At 42.2% G+C, this 25052-nt stretch overlaps 2 protein-coding genes and 2 long non-coding RNA genes across 4 annotated transcripts; all 4 read right to left on the reverse strand.

Annotated features, from left to right (window-relative positions):
• Positions 1-47: 47 nt before the first annotated feature.
• On the reverse strand, positions 48-1316 carry LOC118473176 (uncharacterized). Its single transcript, XR_004852270.1, has 3 exons — positions 1145-1316; positions 834-983; positions 48-397 (listed from the first exon to the last, which is right to left on the reverse strand). It is a non-coding gene; the product is annotated as an uncharacterized lncRNA (long non-coding RNA).
• Positions 1317-3111: 1795 nt separating this feature from the next.
• LOC103636468 (uncharacterized) lies at positions 3112-3948 on the reverse strand. The gene is made up of 3 exons (XR_558030.2): positions 3906-3948; positions 3750-3824; positions 3112-3185 (listed from the first exon to the last, which is right to left on the reverse strand). It is a non-coding gene; the product is annotated as an uncharacterized lncRNA (long non-coding RNA).
• A 12950-nt stretch (positions 3949-16898) lies between these two features.
• On the reverse strand, positions 16899-18379 carry LOC109939154 (sphingosine kinase 1). Its single transcript, XM_020543234.1, has 6 exons — positions 18350-18379; positions 18117-18189; positions 17912-17998; positions 17723-17800; positions 17516-17586; positions 16899-16973 (listed from the first exon to the last, which is right to left on the reverse strand). The coding sequence occupies exons 1-6, from the start codon at positions 18377-18379 to the stop codon at positions 16899-16901; spliced, it is 414 nt and encodes a 137-aa protein (XP_020398823.1).
• A 4347-nt stretch (positions 18380-22726) lies between these two features.
• Positions 22727-24269, reverse strand: LOC103637516 (phospho-2-dehydro-3-deoxyheptonate aldolase 2, chloroplastic-like). The gene is made up of 2 exons (XM_008659685.3): positions 23947-24269; positions 22727-22989 (listed from the first exon to the last, which is right to left on the reverse strand). Exons 1-2 carry the CDS (start codon positions 24213-24215, stop codon positions 22905-22907), a joined length of 354 nt encoding a protein of 117 aa, XP_008657907.2. The 5' UTR covers positions 24216-24269; the 3' UTR covers positions 22727-22904.
• Positions 24270-25052: the final 783 nt, after the last annotated feature.

The following is a 25052-nucleotide window of genomic DNA, read 5'->3' on the forward strand; positions in this document are numbered from 1 at the left end:
ACTCCCAAGAATCTTTGCATACTACATACATCATAGAATAAGGGCATTCAATAGCTTCATTCAACATAATATGACATAGTTCATACAAACTGCATCAGACATCATAATCCATACAAACAGCTTCAAACAACATCACTATGAATTGCATCATACAAACTATGTCACTACATTAACATGGTACACAGTTTATAATCGAGGACTACACCAAACTCTGGCACAAGAGTGAATCTAGGTCCAAACCTTCAGCAATTGCTTAAAGGGCTTCAAGCAGTTCCTTCACCTCTATTGCACTCAATGCCTTCCGTGAGTGCAGCTTCTTGCAGATATACATGAGATGCTTCGAGGTAACTTGCATGATGCTAATGGCCTTGTCGACAATTTCATCCAGCTAGATCACCTGCAAAAAAACACTCATGTCAGTCAGGGACACCAAACAGGGACCATCAAAACCAAACTATCCATGAGCTGCTGCCTGTCATATGCAGACCACACCTTGAAAACAAAACACTCATCATAGTCCCTGATGATTGATCACAAAAATAGACAGACAAATTTCAGTCAGAGACTGTGCAAAGCATATGCACACCATATAGAGACTGCACCCAAACACTTACCAGTCTATGGAAACACTATGTGTGCAAAGATCAAAGTTAACTATAGCCAAGATTGCTATAATGGCATTCATGATACATCAGTGGGCACCTAGAAGACATTGCTAATTAAGACACTCACCAGACTTTTAGTGGGCACCAATTTTCAACTTGCTCCCATCAACAAAATAGTACATGCCTTCAGATCTTTACAGTCAACAATAAAGGAAAAGAACTCATCACCTATCTTCTTATCCTCAAACATGGCAGGTCCTGTTCCCACATCAGATTATTGGAGCTCCTCCGCGTTGTTCACTATATCAGTGGCACTTGTTTGTTATTATGCTTGGCAATTAGAAAGTGTGCTACATATTTGTACCCAAGTCCGACCGCCTGCATGAAGAAAGATGTCAGATTGTCAGAATTGTTGGATCACTGACAAATTGGTATATGCATACTACCTACATTGAATCCAATCAAGCCTAGCTTTTTCCTAACATAAATTAACTACAATAACATAAATGTAAAATGGAATATTATGTTATTAAATATACCTTCCTACATGCAGAACCAGTAGGGAACCATCCTTTCTTAGTTCTGCATATACTGCAATTATAGATGCCACGACAAACTGGACATATCATTGCGGAGAATATCTCCTAAACCCATTGCAAACAGTTGCAAAGCTTTTCAGCAAAAAAGGCCACCTAAAGCTCTCCTTGATATGAACCCCTAGTCAACAGGACATTTTCAGTGTTAAACTAATTACCAAGATTTTGTAGCTGCTTCTAAACACTGAGCAAGTGCAAGTCTTGAGAGAAAGAGAATCTACAAGGTATTGAGAATCAGAATTTAAAGATAGCAAAGATTGCTAATTTACCTGGCTAAAAATTCTCATGTCAATTCCTTAACGCAGATATCTACATCAAACAATACACTAAATCAGCTATCTTGATTATAGCTCTGTACCAAGACCCTATTAGTAATATATAGGAACATGGTAAAACATGAAGAAAAACAACTTCAACATGAGGCAAACCTTAAAGACATTCAGTGGTCACGCACACCAAAAAGAAGTAACTGTATTTATCCAAGTCATAGAAACAAAGAAACACAACAATCTCAAGTAACCATGCACTGTAACGAAGGTTCCTCAAACTGAATTTGTAAATCAATTAGGTTAGCAATATAGCAATAGCTTAACCACCATTTTGTCGACCGGAAAAAGAACAGGGAAAAGAAGAGGTAGAACAACACAACCTGTAGCATTTTTGCTTTACATTCTTCATGCAATCGTCTATAATCCTTTTCACTTGTTTCACGTAAACGAGAGGTGGAACAACACAGACCTATAACATTTTTTCTTCACATTCTTTATGCAATCCTCTACAATATTTCTCACTTTTTTCAGAGAAACGATAGGTGGAATAACACAGGCCCATGGCCGCAACAGTATTTTCTTTTCATAGAACAGGTAGATGTTTGATAATACCGTTCATCTTGGTAGATAGTTGAATCTAGAAACATGAAAAAAGAAGAGATGAATTAAAATCATCAACCGGTTTAGAAGTCACGTCAATGTTGGTTTTTTCACATTTATAAAGACAACCAAAGACAAGAAATCATAAATAATTCTTCAACCCCTTGTATTGAATAGTTGAGAACTTGAAAATAAACAGGGTCCAGAATACAAGGTGGTAAAATTAGTTTTACAAATACGTTAAGTCCAGACTCACCCTTGCACATCTCGGTGGAGGAATGTTTGATTACCAGGATCAAGTGAAAGCCTTCTTAGTGCACTTAGAGAAGCATATTGCAAATTACCACGTATGATAGACTGCGAAAATAAAATAAAAGTGTCACAAGGTTGAGTTCAAAACATAAGACTCACAATTTTCAGGTCAAATAAACTAAGTTGGTACAGTGGCCAATCTTGTTTGCGTCACTGAAGACAGAACCGAAACCACCATCACCAATCTTGTTTGTGCCACTAAAGATGGAACCGAAACCCCTTGGTTCTTCCTCAAGTCAGATAGTAGGCAGTAGGACAAAACAATCTACAAAACTGCAGACAAACATTTTGCAGAGTCAATTCCAATAAACTATTAATGACCAAGAAAACAGTAAAACTTTGGTAGTTATCAACCAAAACAGCAACACATCATATGAGTTCACGCACCTTATGGGGGGGAGAGTAGCAGGGATTCTGTGGTCCGAGGTGACAAAGGTCCAAACTGTATAATAAGGTGAACATACGCAGTTATGAAATGTGAACATGAAAATGAATATATGAATATTAACACAAGAGAACAGAGGACTGGGCAACTCAACTGGGCGATTCTAAATCGAGGAAGATGCGACCAAGGATGGGGGTGGGTGGCGGCCTCGACTGTGTCATTCCTCTGGATTTCTTTAATAGTCGTATGTAGGTCTTGGGCGCCGAAGAAGTGATGCTCCGTCAATGGAAGGTGAGCAACAATGGAGCGAGGCGGCCAGTGGAGGAGGATGCCGGGGGGACCGGCTTTCAGGGGCATCTGGTGCAATTGAAAAGGCTCTCCTTGACAAACTGTATCTCACAGCAATTGCTAGGCTGACCTTTATCCATGAAAAGGAAAGAACATGTCATCATTTCCAATACAGTTATATCCATACTTCAACAATGAACACAAGGCACATTTCTCAGTAAAGGGTCAAACTTGCCCAAGTTATTTCTTTGCCAAATCAACCTATCTTTGTTGACAGGAAGTTGAATCAGTTCCTTCAAATAAACAATCAAGTCGCCCATTGGTTGTTCAAATGTGCTAGTGTTAGAGATAGAGCGGTATATATCTTGTATTGTACTCTTCTTGTAACAGAAGCCAACTCCATTATCCTCATCAACAATAGCAAGGGTGTGTGGTGTTTTTCCTGTTCTCTACAGCTATTTGTGTGTGGGGGGGGGGCAATTCAACTTGTTATCTTATCTATCCTTTTTCCAAAATGAGTGATGTTCCACTTCAGTCAAGCTGGTCGGTTACCTTTTACTGGGACAAATTTGATTAATTGTCTCGCTAAATTGGATAAGTAACTGACTGCAAGATTGGGGGACTATATTTGTTAAATTCATCAGCAAAACATTTTTTCTGTGTTTACAAGAGAAGAAAATGCCTTGCAACACACCTTTGAAATGTAGACTGAGTTAACTGCAATGTTTACTCGACCAAGTGTAAGCGGAGATAGGAAAGCTGCAAACCTCTGCAAATCAAGATTGCATTTCTTAAGAAAAAGAAGAATAAGAAATCCTGGTAACATATTCAGAGAGAGATAGAGGGGGACCTGATCTGGATTATCTATCATGCTAACATATCGCCCACCTGGTATAGAAGTAAAAAAGTAAGAAATGATATACATTAAATGATGTATATAATAATACAAAAAAATACAAGTACTCACCAAATCCGCCCATTATCAACGCCATTCAGTCCAATCTTATGGCCACAGTCAGCTATATGGATATTAGGCAACACAGTTCCATCTTCATCCATAATTTGAGCTACAAAAGCATGAACTCCTTCATTTCTCCCATTTATAATGCTGAATCGAAGCAAAGGTGGGTGTCTACCGACAGCGTACCCGCTCGGTGAGGCTGTGACTGTCGATGGCCTGGCCCCGGCGCACGGGCACATACCTAGGAGACGCGATGGGGCGGATCCAAGGCCACCTTCCATCGACAGCATGGGGAGGAGGGTGGGGCGCAGGCGTCCATTGTTGGTAGGAGATCCCCTTGATGGCGGCGCGGAGACGGGATTTGCGCGCTGGGGAGGATCGCGGAGGAGAGGGGTGCAGAATCGTGCACTGCACGGATGTGGACGCCTACACTACTGTCTTAAGAAGTAGTATATAGATTATGATAGCCAGAATACTGAAATAAATAAAGAATTAAACCATTAAGAAAAAATTACCTTCTCCGGCTGCAATAAGGGACAAAGCATGTGCATGAGACAAGACCACTTCTTTTATGCCATCGACCCGTGTTCCCTGGTAATAAACAACCATTGTACTGTCAAAACCATCATATGCTAGTCATATTCAGAAATTTCAACCTATGTGTTAGTTCCCATTAAATCAGTTTGAGATTCTATTTAAATTCATATTTGAGACACTCTCACAAATTAAGGTTGTTGCATGTATAGATTTCAGATACTAATAAAAATATTCCAAACCTGAAGATCCTTCTTATTATGTAAGTTCTGACATGAAGGATTAAGAATATCATTTACAACCTATAAAACATGACCCTCTCAAATTCTCAATCAATACAATATAAGAAAAGCAGAAGAATCATATGCAATTCAGTTGATAAGTTGATGAACGACAGTTATAATAGTCAATGAGTGCAATTGTGGATATTATTGCAATGGGTATCTCCTGCATGACCAGATCACGAGCAACCTTCATAGAGTTCTTGCCCACCATCCCGGCGAGGAGGTGCTCAGTGCCAAGGTTCGATGTCATGATGATCACGGTGTTCCTAAAGTCCATTGTCCTGCCTTGCCCATTCATCAGCTTACAGTTTAAATTGTACTACATTAAAGGAAAAGCCCTTGAAGATTCTTTTGAGTGATCACTTGCCAAGTTGCCATCATAGAAACTCTCACATAACAATTCTAATAATTAGGTGTTAGTCTGCTTCACCCGTATATTTGGTATGAACAGCTAGCAAGACCATTTACTCACTCTATAGACTGCTTATTCAGAGAAGATCTATAAAAGCTGAAGTAAATGATATAAACTAATCTTTTAGAAATCATGCTTTATATAGAAATGCCATTCATAATCAAGCTTCAAGGTGTTCAGAACTACTACTGCACCATATTGATAAGGAAATGCAATTGAACAAATAACTGGTACAATTCACAAGGAATTGGATTACAGTCCCCATGTTCAATCTAATCTTCTTGATTTCTTCGAGTGAACCTGTTCCATGGTGTTATTGACTGATTGTTCCTTTTGAGAGGAAGTTTTGCTTCCTTGAAAACATTGTTGCATGGTTCAGATTTTCAGTGATATACAGCAGTAGGTTCCCTTGTTGCATCGGTTTTCACAGTGATAAACAGCAGTACATTCCCTTGTTGCACCAATTTTCACAGTGATAAACAGCAGTAGATTCCAATTTTTTACTCCGTTGAGTGTTCTTAAGCAATGATTAGATAAAACCATCCTGTAGCAGAATCTAGACCGACCCATTTGTTAGCATCAAGCACAGCATTTAGTAACATAACAAATTTTAATTTAAAAAAAAGAAGAGCATAATAACGATAGGAGATGTTACCGGATGACTGTTCATTTTAAGCTAGATTAGAACCTGAAAAATTTGGTGCACGGCTTGGATTTGCTTCCTACACCAGTTGTCTCCGATTCTGTTACACCAAATTTTTACTTCCGCCAATTAATATTGTGTTGCTTTACTAAATCACCATGTCGCTTGGTAAAATAGTATAGTACGAATATAAATAGATCATCATTAGAGTAACATTGGGGATTGTTACATTAGAAGTTGAAGAAAGGAATTCAATTCTGCTGCTATAACGTCCAGTATGCAAGCAATGGCTATGGCCCAATGATTTGTTACTGGAAAATCATTATTTGCTCGGAGCACTGGAGGCACTAAAAGCGGTAATTCTACCTAGCCCAGCTAAGATGCACTAAAAAATAACTGGTACATCCCACGCCATTTTTGCCGCAGTCCGAGGAGGATTCCATGGAACGCTCGGCCCCAACGTCCCCTCCCGCTGGGCCGTGGGCGACAAGATGAAACTGAGTTCACCACCTGCCAGCTCCTACATTAGATTGATTGGGGTTTGCTGCTGATGTTCCGGTTGTTGGTTCCGTGCTTTTGCTTCACAGGTTTGCGCGCTCCTCAACGACGGCGGGTACGCGGATAAGGTGGTGGCGCCGGCGGGGCAGCTGCTGCCGATACCCGGGGGGTGTCGCTGACGCACGCAGTCGGCTTGCCCGAGGTGGCCTGAACCGTCTGGTCAACCGTATTCGCGACAAGGGATGGGGTCTCACCTGGATCTGGATGATGATGGCGAAGGTACGGTTTGCCGCGGCGAGCATAGCATCTGCGTCATTGCTGCGGCGTCACCTCTCAACCTCCTCTCCACTGGCGCGGGGGAGGACGGCGTGGAGGCCGAGGAGGACGAGCAAGAGCGCGAGCAGGCGGGCCAGACGGCGCAGGGTTAGCGGGTGCGAGGAGAGCGTGGCGGCGACGGTGGAGGCGGGCTTGCGCATCGCGAGTCGGGGCGAGCGCGGCGCGGAGGGAGGACGTCGGGGGCGGCCATGGCGCGGTGGAGGAGGATGTCGCGGGGGATCCAGGATCTCATTGGGGCGTGTGCGACGGGCGTGTTGGAGACGCACGACGCGAGATCAGGGGAGCGTAGGGAGAGACGGGGCGGGGGCGAGAGGCCGCGATTCTTGGCAGAGACGCGGCGCGACAGACGCGGGGATGGGCGCGTCGGGGATTGGCAGAACCGTGCGCCAGGGTGTTATTGTGGACGCCTACACTACGTTTTTAAGTAGTAGTAGAGATTAGGCATAAACAGAAATATTGTCGAATTACAAGTGTACCTTCAATCGGAAGGGGATGACAATACAAGTGTGACGCAAAAAGCGAATGCCAAGTCAGCGTGAACGGTACGGGAGTACTGTTCACCTATTTATAGGCACGGGACGCAGCCCGTGCAAAATTACATTAATGCCCTTTACACTCGATAATAATTCTATAGTAATCTGTCGAGGTCTAAACAACCTTTTCATCTTTAAGTCGGTTTCACCTGCTGCTATCACGTCGAAGCTTTCCTGCTTACACCTTCGGCGCTTCACCAACCTTCGTATCATTCTGGTCTATTGTGATGCCTGACTTCAGTCCGAAGGTACCTGTTCACACATTATACTCCAGAAACACTATTAAATCCTGTTTTTGAGGACCTTCGGATGCCGAAGGTCCCCAACAGTAGCCCCTCGCAATACTAATTTATTCAAAATAATAAATTTAGATTGCGACCTGGACGAAGGCTTTACGCCGAAGGTCCGAAAAAACACCTTCCCTTTGCTAGAATAGCAACACTCATTGACAAGCGGGGTCTTTCAATTTTCAATGCACTTGGCGTATAAATACGGCCATACCGCAAACGCATTTGACACGCTCTCTGGCCAACTGCTCCCGCTCGCTCAATTTTTAGCTCTTGCATTACAATTTGCTAAGCTTTTAGTTTTGAAGCTTCGGCTTTGAAAATAGTTTTTTAGTGTCTCCGAAGATGTCCGAAGATAAGAAGACTGCTGCTGAGACGAAGCTGAGCCTCGACGAAGAGAAAAATTTGGGGTTTCTTATAGCGATGTCAAAGACCAATACAGAAAAAATCACCAAGGAGATTCTGGAAGGTTTGTCTGAGGATACTGATGACAGTGACAGCTATGATGTGGACAGTGGTGGTGAAGACTCCGAAGATCGTCTCTGGCGACCAAGCCATTCAGTTTATGGTAAATCAACTATCAAAGAAAGTCATCTTGTCAATATGAGAGGAAGGTATTTCCGGGATTTGTCCATTGTGAGGGCCGACGAAGGGGAAAAAACTTGCCCACACCCTGAAGAGAATGAAGTCGTAGTGTACCGAAGCTTTTTGAAAGCTGGACTGCGATTTCCTTTGAGCAGCTTCGTTGTGGAGGTGCTGAAAATATTCGAAATTTATCTCCATCAACTTACCCCCGAGGCAATTATAAAGCTGAATATCTTCGTGTGGGCCGTGAGAAGCCAGGGTCTGAAGCCTGACGCAAAAAGCTTCTGCAATATACATGAATTATCATATGAAACAAAACCTTAGGGTAAGGAACAGTACCACAACAATTTTGGCTGCTACAGTTTTGTTTCTCGGTCCGGGTCAAGCTGCCCCGTGCCAACCTTTCGGAAAAGATGGCCCGGAGACTGGATGTCAGAATGGTTTTATGTGAAGAATGATTTGACAATACGAGAAGATATCAAAGGTATAATCATGCGCCCTATTTGGCAAAGCTTCGGCCTTCGGAGGCCGAAGATTGAAATGAATGAAGCTGCCGAAGAATGCCAGAGGGCCTTCGGCGCAGTCTGCTCCTTCATTGGAACGAGAGACTTAGTACAAGAGCATATTGCCTTCAGGGTATGGCCGCTCGCGGAGAATCGGGAAATGCCACAAGAAACCGTGAAAGAGGCCGACGAAGGTGGACTTATCAGGTTGAAGTACACTTTTAAATTTGGAGATAAATTCGTTGAGCCAGATGATGACTGGTTAAAAAGTATTGAAAATTTAAGCGATGAACTGCTTGGGGCTTATTCGAAGGCCGAAGACACTGCAATGTCAGCAGCCTTCGGAGGCCGAAAAAAGAAAAGGCTGAATCGGGTATTTGATGCAATCGGGTTTGTCTATCCTGACTATTGCTATCCCATTCGAAGGCAGAAGAGAAAAAGCACAACCTCTGCAAAGGAAGAAGCTGCAATTGCTCCTAGCGAGCCAGAACCGATAAGAAAGAAGATAAAGGTCCTCACACATCGGCCGCACTATATTGAACCAGCTTCGGTGCCTGAGTTTACCGGAGGAACTCCTTCGGCCGCCGAAGCTGAAAAACCAGCCGAGACAACCTTGCTGCCAGAAGTCGCAGAAACGGCCGAAGTGCCAACAAAGATAAAATTGGAACAATCGAAGATTTTGTTATCAGAAATGAAAGAGAAGGCCGAAGCGCCGTCCACAGAAAAAATGGAAGAGGTAAAAGAAGCAACTGAGGGATCCAAAACATCAGAAGTTTTGAGTCCCGCAGCAAACATTGATTCAGTAAAAAATCAAAAAGTGCCAGTAGTGACTCCAAAAAGAAAGAGAATGGCTAATGTGCTAGATGTACCGGAAACGATCAAATCTTCAAGCACACCTCCGAAGAGGGCTGCTGTCATTCCTGAAACAACAACTGAAATTTCTGGTTCTAGAGCTCCAGGGCAAGAGACTGAAGCCGAAGCTGGGCCCTCAGAGCCTGCAAAGATAAAATCCTTGGAAAGTGAGGCGGAAAAAATAACAAAGCCAACTTTTGTTGAAGAAACCGGTGTCATTGCCCCCGAAGCATGCCCGAAAGTTCGTGATTATATTCTTCGTCATGCTTCGGGGAAAAAATTATCAGAAAAAGAAGAGCAAGAGGCCCAGCACTACGCCCAAAAACTGAAATATCCAAAGGGGGCGTTAATATTCAATGGCAGTGGAGAAGAAGACTTCTTGTATTGTCTCCCCGACAGCAAGGAAATTTCTGTCTGTCGGGAGATAAGCAGGAGCTTCGGATTCCCAACTTTAGAAGACGGACTTTCGGTGCTGTCAAAGAACGATCTGGCCGACAGCCTAGCTTACAATAGCTTAAAGGTGCGACAAATGAAATCCTTGTATTTTTTGTTGAGTTCAAAATTTTTCGTTTATTTAAACCTATTGACGCAGACATATTTCTCTTTGCAGGGCCTGATACTCAGCAATGCCCTCAGGGCACAGAAAGATGCTGAAGACGAAGGGTGTTCTATAGCCCTGAGCAACCTTCGTTCTGAAGTTATTGAACTGAGGAACGAAGGTCTCGAAAAAGATAAAATGTTGTACTCATTGATACATAAAATAAAGGAGGACGAAGCTGCTTTTAAAGGCCAAGCTGAAGCTCAGAAGCGGGAAATTGAAGACCTTCGGAAACAACTGGCCAGAGCCAAGGAAGAACGCATACTTGAAGAAACAAAGCGAGAACTCAGCGACCAATGGGCCGATCACCTAGAAATAACTGTTGAAGAGCTTCGTTCGTCCAAAAAGAGATGTTATAACAAATCTATAGAGTGTGTTAAAAAGTTAAAAGCTAGCTTCGCCAAGGTTGGCGCCTTCTCAAGCGAAGAAAACTTTACGAGAGGCAATCCCGAAGGTCCCATCGAATGGATCGACCACGAAGCTGAGGCCTTCAAAGAAATTTTAAACAGCCGAGGAGATATATGTGCCTTCTCTGGTGCCAGAGGGATTGCCACCATCTTAGAGAAGAAGGGCTGCGAACATGTAAAAATTTTAGCACAGTCCGAAGCTGCTTTGTCCTCTGAAGATGCAAGAGATCCTTCGGCCGAAGCTAGTATAATTGGTGGAAAATTTTTTACCGATATCTGGGATAATGGTGGCCGAGAAATGGCCGGAGAAATTATTCGAAGAAGTGAAAAGGGCATTCACGATGCTAGAGAAGTAGCTGAGGCTGCTGAAAAGAGCGCAGAGGCCGAAGATCAATTAGGTATTAACTAATAGTTTTTATTGAGTTGTAATCTTAAGCTTTAAGATTTGTTTGCGATTTGTAATAGCGAAGTAGCCGTATCCTGTCTTACTTCAGATCCTGCTAAAGTGTCTTCGGGCCCTCAGCCGAAAGGAGACGACAAAATTAAAAAGATGGCTGAAGATATTATGGATGAAGTCGTCAATCGGCTCCTGAACGAAGCTGCAGAAGTCGTTTTGAGAGAAAATTAAGTATTTTTGTGAAAACTTCTGAAATGTAATATACTGTAACATTTTGTAACCCCAAATGTAATATACCTATTTTTGTTAGTCAATTCTTTACGATGCATGAAACTTTACACGTACCGCTTTTGAGTCTTTGACGAAAAAACACCTTCCCTTCTTTTCATGCTTCGTGAAGAAGAATTCTTCTTTGTCACACCAATATCCAATGTTCTGATGAATAATATCCAGGCTTCGTGAAAATATTTTCCGAAGCTACACTTCCGAAGATCAATGATGTATCTTTTGGTGACCATGATTTTTCCCTTTTTTCAAAGCGTTCTTCTGTAGATTGATAATGTGTCCACCTCTTGTGCCATGTGCAAAATGATGTATGATGCTTATGCTATGCGAAATGATGACATGATGCTATGTTATGTGAGATGATGTTTATTCCGAAGATACATACGCATCCCTGCAATAAAACACAATCTTTTATAAGCCTCCCTTAGGAGCTTCTTCGCCTTTTACTTCAGCGGAATCAGCGTTTATTTTTCGCTGTAAGCCTCCCTTAGGAGCTTCTTCGCCTTTTACTTTCAGCGGTATTCGCGTTGACTTTTCGCGCTTCGCCTTTTACTTAGGCGGTATCAGCGTTGACTTTTCGCTGTATGCTCTGCATTCCCTTTGGAACGACTTTGGAGCAGAAAACTTACACTACGTTCCCTTTGGAACGACTTTTTTGTGACTTCGGCAAACTTACTCTGCGTTTCTTAGAACGACTTGTTGTTGCTTCGAAGAATTTTCGACAGTTCGAAGGTCCTCTTTGTTATCACAAGTCCTCAATATGAGCCTGTGAAGAAAATATATTTTCCTTGTAGAAATCAATGAAACTAATTACATGAAACCTAAACAATGTCCTTTATTACAGAAAATAAAACTGAATGAAAAAGATTGCTACTAAGGTAGGATATTTGTCAATAGATGTGTTTTGACTCTGGCACAGTGCTATTGACTGTACGAGCTTCGGACTGCTCTCTGAAATCCCTCTGGTGTGGAGCATACTGGCTCCCTTCTGGCTGCTGGCCTTGTTGCAACGGAGGTGGAGGCGGAGGCTGCTGCCAGGAGGCTTGAGGCTGACTCGCCGAAGCAACAGAAACTGCAGGATGATTGCCCACATATTCTGGGATGTAGGGCGAATGATACGAAGCTGTGTGCATGACCTGCTTCGGTTGAGCTTGTTGTGCTGCTGCTTCAGCTATTTCCTTTTGCTTCTGAATGGTAACATGGCACATCCTGGTAGTATGGCCTTTGTTCTCACCGCAGAATAAGCAAAAGATTCTTCTCGGTTGATCGCCAAATCTTCCTCCAAAGCCCCTGGCGCCTCTGCCTCTTGGAGCTGGTGGTCGGAAGGAGCTTTGTTGTTGCCCCGAAGCCTGTGAGGAACATTGTGGCCTTTGCTGTTGGCTTCCTCTATCATCATTTTGTGTAGAGTTATGAATCGATCTCACGTGCCTCGGGTAGAACCTCCCTCCGAAGCCCCTGGTCATTTCAGAGAACCTGAAAGCCTCCTCCCTTCTTTGGCGAAAATCATTATCGGCCTGAATGTACTCGTCCATCTTCTGGAGCAGCTTCTCCAAAGTTTGAGGAGGCTTCCTAGCGAAGTACTGAGCTGACGGTCCTGGCCGAAGCCCCTTGATCATGGCTTCAATAACAATTTCATTGGGCACCGTTGGTGCCTGTGCCCTTAAACGCAAGAACCTTCGGACATACGCCTGAAGGTATTCTTCGTGATCCTGGGTGCACTGAAATAGAGCTTGAGCAGTGACCGGCTTCGTCTGAAACCCTTGAAAGCTAGTTAACAACAAGTCCTTCAGCTTCTGCCATGAAGTGATCGTTCCTGGTCGAAGGGAGGAGTACCAGGTTTGAGCAACACTTCTGACAGCCATAACGAAAGATTTGGCCATGACTGAAGCATTGCCACCATACGAAGATACTGTTGCTTCGTAGCTCATCAAAAACTGCTTCGGGTCTGAGTGGCCATCGAATACGGGAAGCTGAGGCGGCTTGTAGGACGGAGGCCAAGGTGTAGCCTGCAACTCAGCGGACAGAGGAGAAGCATCATCAAAAACAAAATTCTCATGATGGAAATTGTCATACCAGTCATCCTCGTTGGGAAAACCCTCCTGATGAAGGTCCTGGTGCTGAGGCCTTCTGTGTTGCTCATCTTGAGCAAGATGACGAACTTCTTCAGAGGCTTCGTCTATCTGCCTCTGCAGTTCAGCTAGCCTGGCCATTTTCTCTTTCTTCCTCTGTACTTGCTGATGAAGCATCTCCATATCTCTGATTTCTTGATCTATTTCGTCCTCTGGTGGTGTCGGACTGACAACCTTCCTTTTCTGGCTTCGGGCCTCCCGCAGGGAGACTGTCTCCTGATTGTGGTCCAGTGGTTGCAGAGCTGCAGCCCCAGTCGCTGAAGCTTTCTTCGGCGCCATAACGAAGATCTATGACCGCCGAAGGTGTTCAAAAAACTTCAAAGAGTGGAAGTGAGTTCACCGGAGGTGGGCGCCAATGTTGGGGACTTGTTCTCAAGTGCTATGAGTTAAGAACAAGGCAACACAGAAAACGTTAGTCGTTAAAATCCTTCGTCCTCCGAAGCATTATTTCCCTTAGGACGTAATGGCTTACGGACGAAGGTTATGAAGGACGTACCTTCATAAATTCATTAAATAATGACGAAGGATGAAATATAAAGAATATAAAAGATCACATGAACAATTATATACTATCATTAGGCATAAACAGAAATATTGTCGAATTACAAGTGTACCTTCAATCGGAAGGGGATGACAATACAAGTGTGACGCAAAAAGCGAATGCCAAGTCAGCGTGAACGGTACGGGAGTACTGTTCACCTATTTATAGGCACGGGACGCAGCCCGTGCAAAATTACATTAATGCCCTTTACACTCGATAATAATTCTATAGTAATCTGTCGAGGTCTAAACAGCCTTTTCATCTTTAAGTCGGTTTCACCTGCTGCTATCACGCCGAAGCTTTCCTGCTTACACCTTCGGCGCTTCACCAACCTTCGTATCATTCTGGTCTATTGTGATGCCTGACTTCAGTCCGAAGGTACCTGTTCACACATTATACTCCAGAAACACTATTAAATCCTGTTTTTGAGGACCTCCGGATGCCGAAGGTCCCCAACATGTGCCTTATGTGGACAATTTGCTTTTGGCTTTTATTTTAACCTTATCAAACTCGCTAACATTCCTTGGCGTGGATTTGATCGGGTCCATACAACAAGGATAAGCTCCTTGATACTAGAAACCAATCGACTCCCTTCACCAGAAAAGAGAAGGTAGCTTCATGACTAGCAAATTACTCGAAAACAGTGTGTTTCCGGCACGCTACACACTGCTGATCTGCGTATCTTTGTAGCTTTATCAGCAAATCCGATGCAAACGGCAAGCACTAAACTCATGACGGGATGATTCCTTTCAACGGCAAGTGTGAGCTGCATGTGAACTGTTGTTTATATAAAAAATACAGCTTTAATCTATTATAATTTCTATGAGTATAATAAGTAATTTTCAGACCACAGAAAAAAAAACTGACAAAACCATAAACCTGACAAAATTGAATATACGTTTACATAAAGATAATTAATAATTCATATTTTTATAGCCAGACAAGAAAAAATAATATATTTTTATAAAAGAATTAACAAATCTCAAGAGAAAGAATACAATACGGTTGTGACACACGGTCAACAATCCTCTGGTGTAACTAGGTGTATGCCCGTGCTTTGCTACGGAGTCAACATATAATAATAAGATATATTGGGATACAGAAACAATATTTATCGTTTCTATGCTCTCGTTATTAAAATGTTAGTACGTAACGATTACTTGGAGATAAGAAACACATAATTTATTATTCACCTCAATATCTCACATTATTTGACGAGAAGAGATAAGTCATAACCATATACATTGAAATCTGATCATTCACCATGTTTGCAGAAGCATGTGAATTAGGCTACATCAGCAAACCTAATTTATACTGACAACAGTCTATATGTATAAACAACATAGTCATCTCATGTTAATTCATCGTCCTAGCTACCTAGAAAAATTATTCAGCAACCTAGATATCTAAGGAAATATAATACTAACATGTAACGGATATACTTTGAAGTCATGGACGAATCCCAAATCAGGAGACAAGACAGATGAACTTGTTGTGTAGTAGCCTTAAGGGGCTCCTTGGGGAGAAAGATTTTCGCCCTCAACGTTGATGATGAACTCTTCGCTGAAGGCAGTGGCGAAGCGCAAAGGTTCCTCGGATAAGTATATACAACATATGAATCACATGCAATAAACTGAGCATATCACATAATTCATAGATCTATAGATCAATGATCGGTCAACTTTTCGAAGACAAAAGGAAGCCAAAATAACAGTAATCAGTTCAATCAACAGAGGTACCAAACATTATAACAGTGCATGCTGCTAGCTACTAACAAATACAAGGAGGGATAATTATTTAAATCAACAGAGGTACCAAACCATATAATAGTGCAAGTTGCTAGCTACGAACATATAATATCGATACTTTTCTCATTCCTAGTATAATTAAACAAAAAATATGTTACTTTCACAAGCTTTGAACAAGTACAATTAATTGAAGAATGTAAATATAATCTTTGATTTTGGGTAGAAGGCTTTGAAATTTTAGCAATTCCAACATTTGCTTGCTTCAATCTAAGGATCAGTCTTGAAGTATTTGTTGTATTATTGTCTAAATCCATTGACCTATTTCTTTTCTAGAAATAGTGTTCCAGATGCCCCAGATCATTCAAGGTTCACATAAAAAATCAAACCAATCTTAAATCTCTGATCTAGAATGGGTCTATGAAAATTGAGAAGAGGATTTAAGGAATTAAACTGGGGAAGAGGATCACACCTAAACTGGTGGCAGCGCACAAGGAAGCGACGGGGACGAACCAATCAACTGAAGCGATGGAAGCGAGAGGAGACAAACTCAAAGCTTCATCGGACTATCCAGCCAGGTCTCCAACATGGAGAAGTATATGGTCCTACACTCGTATAGTTTAGTTTATTTCCTGGCTATTTAATTTAGTTAATGGGTTCATTGGTGTCACCTAAACCCAATGGTTCCTATGGGAGCTTCCTTTGATACCTTAGCATCATTTGACAACAAATGCAATTGCTCTGGTTCCACATAACATATTGCATCAATATTGAAAAATACTAACCATGGTATAAACATAAAACAAAAATAATCTCCATTACAACCTGGATCCGTTTTATGAGATTTCCCTTATGCTTTTCAGCAGGAGAAATTTCGTGGTTTCCATCAGAGTCCTTCACTTGCACTGCTCACAATCAAATAAAACACAAGATCATCAGATCCACAATCTACTGAGCATCAGTGCAACAAACTGTTAGAAGAAGAGCCTTACTATTCCCCTTTTGCAAACGTTCCTTCAGTGGAGCACGATCCATTGCTAGCTTAACTCTGATTTTCCTACCAGAAACAGGAGATCCATTCTTTTGTAGATTGGTTCGATCAGCATCTTGAATAGTTGCACTGGCATATACAGGAACGAATTACATTAACCAAATCATCGCCTAACAATGTCAATGAAAACTCCATGCCCAGATTATTAGCAGCAGCACACTTATACATGAACAATCATAACAAACACTGGGACATGTAACAATATGATTAGTTTATATCATTTGATCATCCTGGTCTAGCCTACTCTCTAGTGAATATTAACTTATGGTCTACGGTCACCAAATTTGCTAACAATAGCACTAAGTTCTGGTACACAGAGCAGTATGCGGAGTAGAAGCTAAAAAGAAGTTGCGTTGCACATGGCAGGCATGGCACAATGTCAACTTACTATAGATCCAAAATACCTTGAGAAAGAGTAACATAAAGCCACAAAAGGTGCCAGAGCGATTTATGCAATATGTTTTCGTTATACTCTACATTTATTATGATTTATGAACACTAAGGGCATGTTTATTTTGGATTATAATCTGTCTAGATTATATAATCTAAGTTATTTTGAACTAACAACCAGAATACTGTAGACGATTCATTTTTTTTCAGGTATGATAACTATGATCTTTTCTTTTAGGGTTGTTACAATGCATGAATGCACATCTAAGTAAAGCTATACACCATTTACAGTAACCAAAAAAACCATTTCCTGCAGTTGGGGCTTGCAACTAAGTAGTAAAGCAAGAGTCGACCCTGCCAAGCCCCAAGATGGTGCAAGATCAGCCAATATCTCTCTGTTAACTCCATTATATAAAAAGAGAGAGAAACTTACATATATGAAAAATAAAATCAACTACTTGATATAAGCTTTTAGTGTAGAGAGTATACATAAAAATCAAGGCGGGCACTTCCCATCCACCTATACTTCTCAGATTCAATATCAACATCAGCCACCAGACCTGCAGTTCGTAGACCATTTTCAGTTTTGTCAATTAAATTTCACTGCAGCAAAAGAGAAAGTGACAGAGCAATCTCTGAGGAAGGTGGTCTATGTTCTCAGCTGTTGTTTCGAAACAGAGGTTATATGTTGCATACCCCATGTAAGCATCAGGACACTAAAGAACCTCGCCTTTCCCTGCACAACAGAAGTAACATCAAGGGCACGTTTATGACCTGTGTAATAAATAGAAGCCGCATCAGCAATTGTTCAAACACATAAATGGACGAGATAAGATGATGTGGCTGCTAGATAAAGGTGACAAAGATAAGGACAAAGACAGTGACCTCTGATGATTGCGAACACAGCATTAGATATAGAGAATGGTTCACCAGCAGCATGCAGTAGAGATCGTGCCATTCCATTTCCAGTACCTGTTGCACATTGTATTGTGTGAAAAGTCTGCCCAACAAAAAACTGAAAAAAGCTACCAGATACAACTAATGTGCATCATTATATCCATATAATAAAGGAGCTGCTATGATAATGTACCTGCTGAAATGATCCCAAGTGGCACTTTTATTGCTGTTTCCCAGTCCTCCCTTTGCAGGAGACCATTGACAACCTAAAAACAAAATAAAATAACAATAAGAGAAAGAAACAAAACATAGCAAGCAAGCAAATATAATCAACAGTGTTAAATATCTGAAAACATGAGAATTTTCAGAGCCTAATAAATTGCACAGAATTGCATTCGCATACAGAGAATGTTGTTCTTTGCTAACCTCTACCATCACACCAATTGAGACTAACATACACTTATACATGAACAATCAGCTCGAGGGGTATTCACATCATTCGCTCAAAAAGGCACCTCGATAACATAATACAGTAATCCCATAATACCATCGGCGATTCCTGAGAGAACTTACAATTGCACGAACCCAAAGCCTCGACTCTTCTCCGATCCTGCCGTAAAGAAACCACGAAGGTATAATTAGCCAATGATACCACTCCCGACTAAACAACAACCGGATTCGTACATCTCACCTTCCGAAGCTGATGGTGCACCTGTCGAAGCCCTGCAAGGTGAGCTAGGTGAGGCACCTGTCGACGGTGCCTTGGCCTTGTCAGATGCAACCCCCACACAACCTCCCTGTGGCCTAGGGAGACAGGCGGCGAAGCTCGGAGCACATAGCTGGCAAAGGCACGGGAGGAGCTCGTCCTCCACTCTGGCAGGCGGGTGGCCTAGGTGGAGGTGCAGAATTATAGTCTGTCATTCAACCAAAATTAACACAATTATAGTATATTAAGACTAATTAGGTCATTCTAGTTAGCCAACAATAGTGCCATTTCTCTTCGTAGACCATATTTAGGAGCCCTTTGGTTCAACTTTTTAAGCTAGCTTCATTGTTAAAAATTTGAAATCTCAACTAAAGAGGTATCCACAACAGTAAATTTAGTCATACATGATAAATTTACTGGAAAACATAAGGTTCTTTTGAAAAAAGGCTCATAAAGGGCAAGAGTGCAGCACAGTTAAAAAAGGCTCTACTAAATGCCTTTACATATTGTAAAGGATAAATCTGAATATACCTTATCATCACGCTTAAGTGATGCTTCATGCTTGAGCCTGCACCAAACCATCATTTAGTGCTTTGTCCTAGTCAAATGCAAATTAAACCAATTGGAATTTGTAAAGAGCGAGGCACTGCAAATGACATCTCTATTAGCTAATTCTTGTATCAAACGTTAAATGTGCTTACAAAAGGAAGAACAGTAGTGAAATCAAGTAGAAAAATAATAAACCTTGCTCATCTCCAGGGCAAAGGGGGATATTACTAATAAAGAAGTGTTATGAATTTCTGGTGCTATGAGCTTACATGGAGGCCGCCTGGTTCTGAATTTCTTGTTGCTGCCTTGCCACATCTTCACATGCCCACTGTATGTTAGCTTGGGACTGTCGTAGCCACCATATACGGTGCCTGTTGTTGAAGAACTCTATAGAAATGTTCCATCAGTAAACCACGAGATGTAGATTTTTTTATGGGTAGCAGTGAGGTTTAGACGTACAGTACCATAGGACTGGTCGTTGACGAACACATGTATGGACTGGCTAGCAGAGTAGATGGTCAACTGTGGTCACTGCCCAGACTTAGAATCGCTCATTCGAGTTGATGGTCATGCTGCATTGAAACATTTAGAGGTCAGCACGCAGAGACTATCTAATTGTCTGATTCATCAGAGACATAGTCAAGTGGAGGAGGATCTGGGTGAACTGTTACCTGTTAGCATACACCCAAATATAATCCCTATTCCATAGCAAATAAGAGGTTGAGTTATTGGAATACTTCTAAAGATACTTTGTTATGGTAGTTGAACAGGAATGACGCTGCTCAAACTGAATATGTATGGTAAAGGTGCACCACATTATTGAAAATATTAGCTGGTAAGAAGATTACTGGAACTTATAGGTTAAAAAGAATACTTTATTGGTAAGAAGAATATTCTGGTGCTGATTGTAGCTTGGTCACCACGCGCTGTCACCAGGCACTACTGCTTCGCTGCTACGTACGCTGCAGGCTATCACCTAAGTATTCTTGATTCTAGGAATTATAGCAGAGCGCAATACTATGGATTTTCTTCAGGGTATCACCTAAGTCCCAATACTATGGATTTGTAGTTCCAGGTCTCCAAACCTACTACGTGGTTTACCAGAGGTCCAAACAGACCTAACTCGCAATTAGTATCGATGCACCGACTTGGCATCTTCATGTCACCTGTGTCATCCTAATTTTGCCAACAGAATTAACCCGTTTATTGACACCAAGTTTATCACCAAGAACAGGATTTGGTCACCTGCATTTTGGACAATTCAAAAATAGATAAATAAAGAAACATGAGACTAGGCGTGTTTGCTTGGAACCCTGGCAGCCACCATCCAAACACCCCCTGAGAGCATGGACCTAATAATAGAGGTACTTCAACTGTCAGTTGCAGGACTAACCAAGAATTTCCATATGATCATATCCAAGGGAAGATATGCCACAAACTACAGGTGCTTTAACCTGCTGGCACTCAGGCACCCAAATTTAGAGACCACTCAAGATCTTTGATTTTTGATAGTTCAAGACAACTGTGGTAATATAAATGTTGTCAGAAAACCAAGAAGAGACACAAGGTAAATTTAAACACGAAATCATTTTGAAAGTCAAATTGGCACTGAATCAAGCAAGCATACACATTAATCTAGTCCATCCTTCTACATGTAATCCAATACAAGGATGCTCACACAAAAAACATGCAATATTTTTTTTATCGAACACGCACGCGAATTGCATATCTTATATTAAGAATAATAAAGGGGGGGGGAGAACCCCAAACAATATCACAAAGTCACACCTTGGATTCTAAGAAAAGAAGAAAAAAGGAGGCCCAGTGTATGAAGCTCCCACATGGGTGGGGTCTGGAGAAGTGATAATCGGAGGCAAGTATTTCCCCCGCAAGTAAACAGGCTATCTGAGTGCAGTAAACAGGCTATAGTGTACCCATTACATGGCTAAAACTGGCAACACATTTTTTAGCTCGCATTTTTTCACAGAATTATTTATGTTGTACTGCTGTGCCGAGGCACCGCAATGCATATATGGAGTCGTCAGGATAATCTTGCTTTTTAATGTACTTGAGAAAAAGAGTAGTTTTATGCAGTGAGTATTTAATTTGAGATATACTTACAGATCCTCGAGAGGAAGTTTCGCTAGAACATCTATATGACCACTAAATTGGTTGCTCTCCACATTCCTACATACATTTTGAAAAGAATGTCACTGATTGTAGATCTGAAATAAAGTATGGATGAATTTCTACCATGTGCAAATTTCAGTTCCATCACAACGTCTTGAGGTCTTTTAGGTGCTGAAAACTCTTGGGCAGGCTGCCTGAGAAGCGGTTGAAGGAGAGATCCCTGATGAAACAATCGAGGTTAGTCGTACAGGACAGACTCACTGAAATAACATTCTAGCAACTACTATAGAAAACAAATTCCTGTTAGATACCAAAAACTGGGGAAATCAGGTGGTCCCCCCTTGACAGTCAAAAAAACTGGGGAATTTGCTGCTTGACTTACAATGTTGAGAGCTTTGGAAGCTGTGAAAACATATCCGTCAACTGCCCGCTTAGGTGGTTCTTGCCCAAATTTCTGCAGTTTAATCAGATGACGAATTATATAAGGACTGATGCAAACAAAAATCTGAAGGGTACATAAAGCAAACAATTAAATAGAGTGCAATGCGAATTGGAATTCCTACAGTGTTTCCAGATCACCCATCTGAGATATCGAATAAGGAACTCCTCCAGTTAAAGAGTTTCTGTAAAGATTTTTGCATGAATAAGAAAAAAAATATAAGAGAATGTGTTGGTTTAGGCATGAACCCACGCAAAAAAGTTGAATGTGGATGAGAACCGTAAACTCACAATTCAACCACGTTTGGTGGAAGCTGATATGGAAGATCGCCGTTGAGATTGTTATTGCTGAGATCACTGTACTACGTAAAACAAGGAAAATTCAACTAAGTTGCATTACTACGATGGTCAATGCAGGAAATCTCTGGGGCAACTCACAATTTGGTTACTGATTTCAATCTACATTCAGAAAAGTCCTACCAGCAGCAAATCAATCTGCAACAGTCACATGCATATTGTGAAATGTTCAAATATCAATAGAAAAAATATGAACTCATGTACACAATGGGCATTGTACATAAAACAAAAAATGTGAAATATTATTGCAGAGTAAAACTGAAGCCCCAAGATGGTAACAAAGGCACATCACCCCAATCCTGAGTTTCAACAAAACTTAAAAAATAAACAGGAAGTACCTCATTCTAATTAATTATGGTGATCCTTCCAGGTTTGTTTGAAGGGTTCAGAATCTCAATCACTCTCATGTTCTCTGCCCCCATCCTTGTAATTATGGTGATCCTTCCAGGTTTGTTTGAAGGGTTCAGAATCTCAATCAGCTTCACCAAGTCACTGGGGTTCATTTTGTCGCTCACCTACATTCCACAAAATACATGCCAATTTGACAGTCAGGATCACAGGACAAGTACAGTGCCTACATTTCACTTAACCAATAGAAAAAGGGATGTAAACCTGACCTTTATGCCAAGAGGGTTGGCAACACCACAAAGGAATTCAACATGCGCTCCATCGAGTTGACGAGTGCGCTCACCAACCCACAACATGTGGGCTGAACAATCGTAGAAAAGGCCACTGGTGGAGTCTTTACGGGTAAGAGACTGCTTGTAGGGTAAGAGAAGGCACTCATGCGAGGTCCAGAAGTCAGTAGTCGTCAGTGGTCAACTGTAAGCCCTGCTCAGTCATGAACCCAAGAGCCTCATCCACCCTATGGGCCAATTCGCGGTACCTAGATGTCATTCCAATGAAAATACTCAAACCATCAGGTTATGATATTTATTTGACCATTTGCAAACACAAATTTTATTTCAACCAAAATTAGATGAACATTTCAGGTAATCATGTTGCAGTAACATATGATTAGCAAAGCTATTCTTGTAACTCTGGTTACAAATTGTTGTTTTACATGCGTCCTTCCGATGGATACTTGTAAGAACTTTGGTGGGGCAACAATTTCCCAAGAAAAGCCAAATACTTAGTCCCCAAAATATTATAAATTACATTGATTAAACAATATAGACTACAGTGATGTGATTAAATCAAAACCTTGAATGGAAAGAAAGACTGTATGCATTAAATATGACCAACAAAGAGGATTACATGGTCAGATTACAAGTCACATGTTTTATTGACTTGACAATAACACTTTCTCACGATACCTTGTTTATCGCAAAAAATCAATTATATGCAACAAGGAGGTGGACTCAAAGACAGCGATGCCCTGCTAGCAGCTTTCTCGAAAGAAAGGGATTTGTAAAGGGAAAGATCCAGCATGTTCTACTACAACTACTTGGACCCAACTTCGTACTACTGACTTATTATGGCCCAAAAGAGCCTCGTGATTTTTACACCACTGACGACCAACAAATGATCAAGAGCCACAAAAATTGCTGAGCACCATTGCTCTATTTTAAGAATGGTTCTAGTTTCATTCCATATTTTAAACTTTCATCAAAATGTTAAGTATCTAAGCATAGTTATTTCCACTTTGAAATTAACACCAAAAGAGACGGATCCATGCTACCACTGGCAACCTATATCGCATAGGTAGTTATTTTTCCTCATCATATCATCATGGTAACGACATACGTGCAAGAGATTATCGTTCTGACATGACAGCAACTTCACAACCAACACAGCAAAAACGCTACTGAAAATCGCAGGAAAGGGGGACAGTTTTTCTCACCTATCACCTTGCTCACTGTGATCCATGAAATCGAGGTTCCACTGTGTGACGCGCTGCATGGCAGCGTAACCTCCGGTCGCCAACGCGCGGAGCAGGTTGAGCGTCGCCACCGACTGCGAGTAGGCGCGGATCATCCTCTGCGGGTCTGGCACGCGACTCTTCTCGGTGAAGTCGTCGCCGTTGACGTTGTCGCCCCTATAGCTTGGCAGCTTGACGCCATCCCTCTCCTCCAACGGTTCGGACCTTGGCTTGGCAAACTGGCCAGCCATCCTCCCCACCTACCGTGCACAACAAAGTCGGAACAGGTCGGCTCAGATCTAGCAAATCGGAAATGAACTACAAAGAACAAAGTGCACCAAAACCCAGAAAAATTAAGACTCTAAAGTCGTGCGGCTCTTGCTTAGCTTACCCCTAATGTGTAAGAATCGTATGTCAGGACGGTAGCTGTGGCCAGCCCCTGGGGCACACTCTGCTCATAAGCCACCGCGTTGGCCCAATGCATCACTATCTGAGGGAAGTGCACCAAATCACAAAATGCTTTCTTTGAGCCAAAAAAAATCGAGCGGCCGAGCCGCCTGTTACCTTCTTGAGCTCTCGGATCACCTTCTCCCTCTTATTTTCATCCTCCGGCGACAAAACGACCCCCTCATCCTTCAAGAACTGGGTCATGACAGAGGGCGCACGAATTAGTCGGAAATAAGTTGGAGACTCGGAATGGGAGGGGGAACCCGATCAAGGTTGAACCTCCGGGACGGAGCTCACCTGCACGATAGAACTGCTGCGGCGATGATCCACCTCCGCGAGCAAACTGGGGTGGGGCCGGCTGGAGCTGTATGACGATCGGGGTTGGGGAGGAAGCGACGATGGGATCGAGGCCGGTCGCGAGGAGGCTGTGGAGGTACGGGGACCATGTAGGAGGAGCACGGGGCACCGCGGGGGCGTCTAGACCTAGCGCCGCGACCCCACGCTCCGGGTTCTGTCGTTGCCGCCATGGGCATTGGGGGCGGGTGGGAGCACGAGGTACCCTATGGCCCTCTGCCGTTGCGACGTGCAGAAGGGTGAGCGGCGGGGGCGGGCGTCGCGCGGCGTCGGCGGTGTCTCGGGCG

This window comes from Zea mays, chromosome 8, assembly GCF_902167145.1.
Source record: "Zea mays cultivar B73 chromosome 8, Zm-B73-REFERENCE-NAM-5.0, whole genome shotgun sequence".
Taxonomy (NCBI): Eukaryota; Viridiplantae; Streptophyta; class Magnoliopsida; order Poales; family Poaceae; genus Zea; species Zea mays.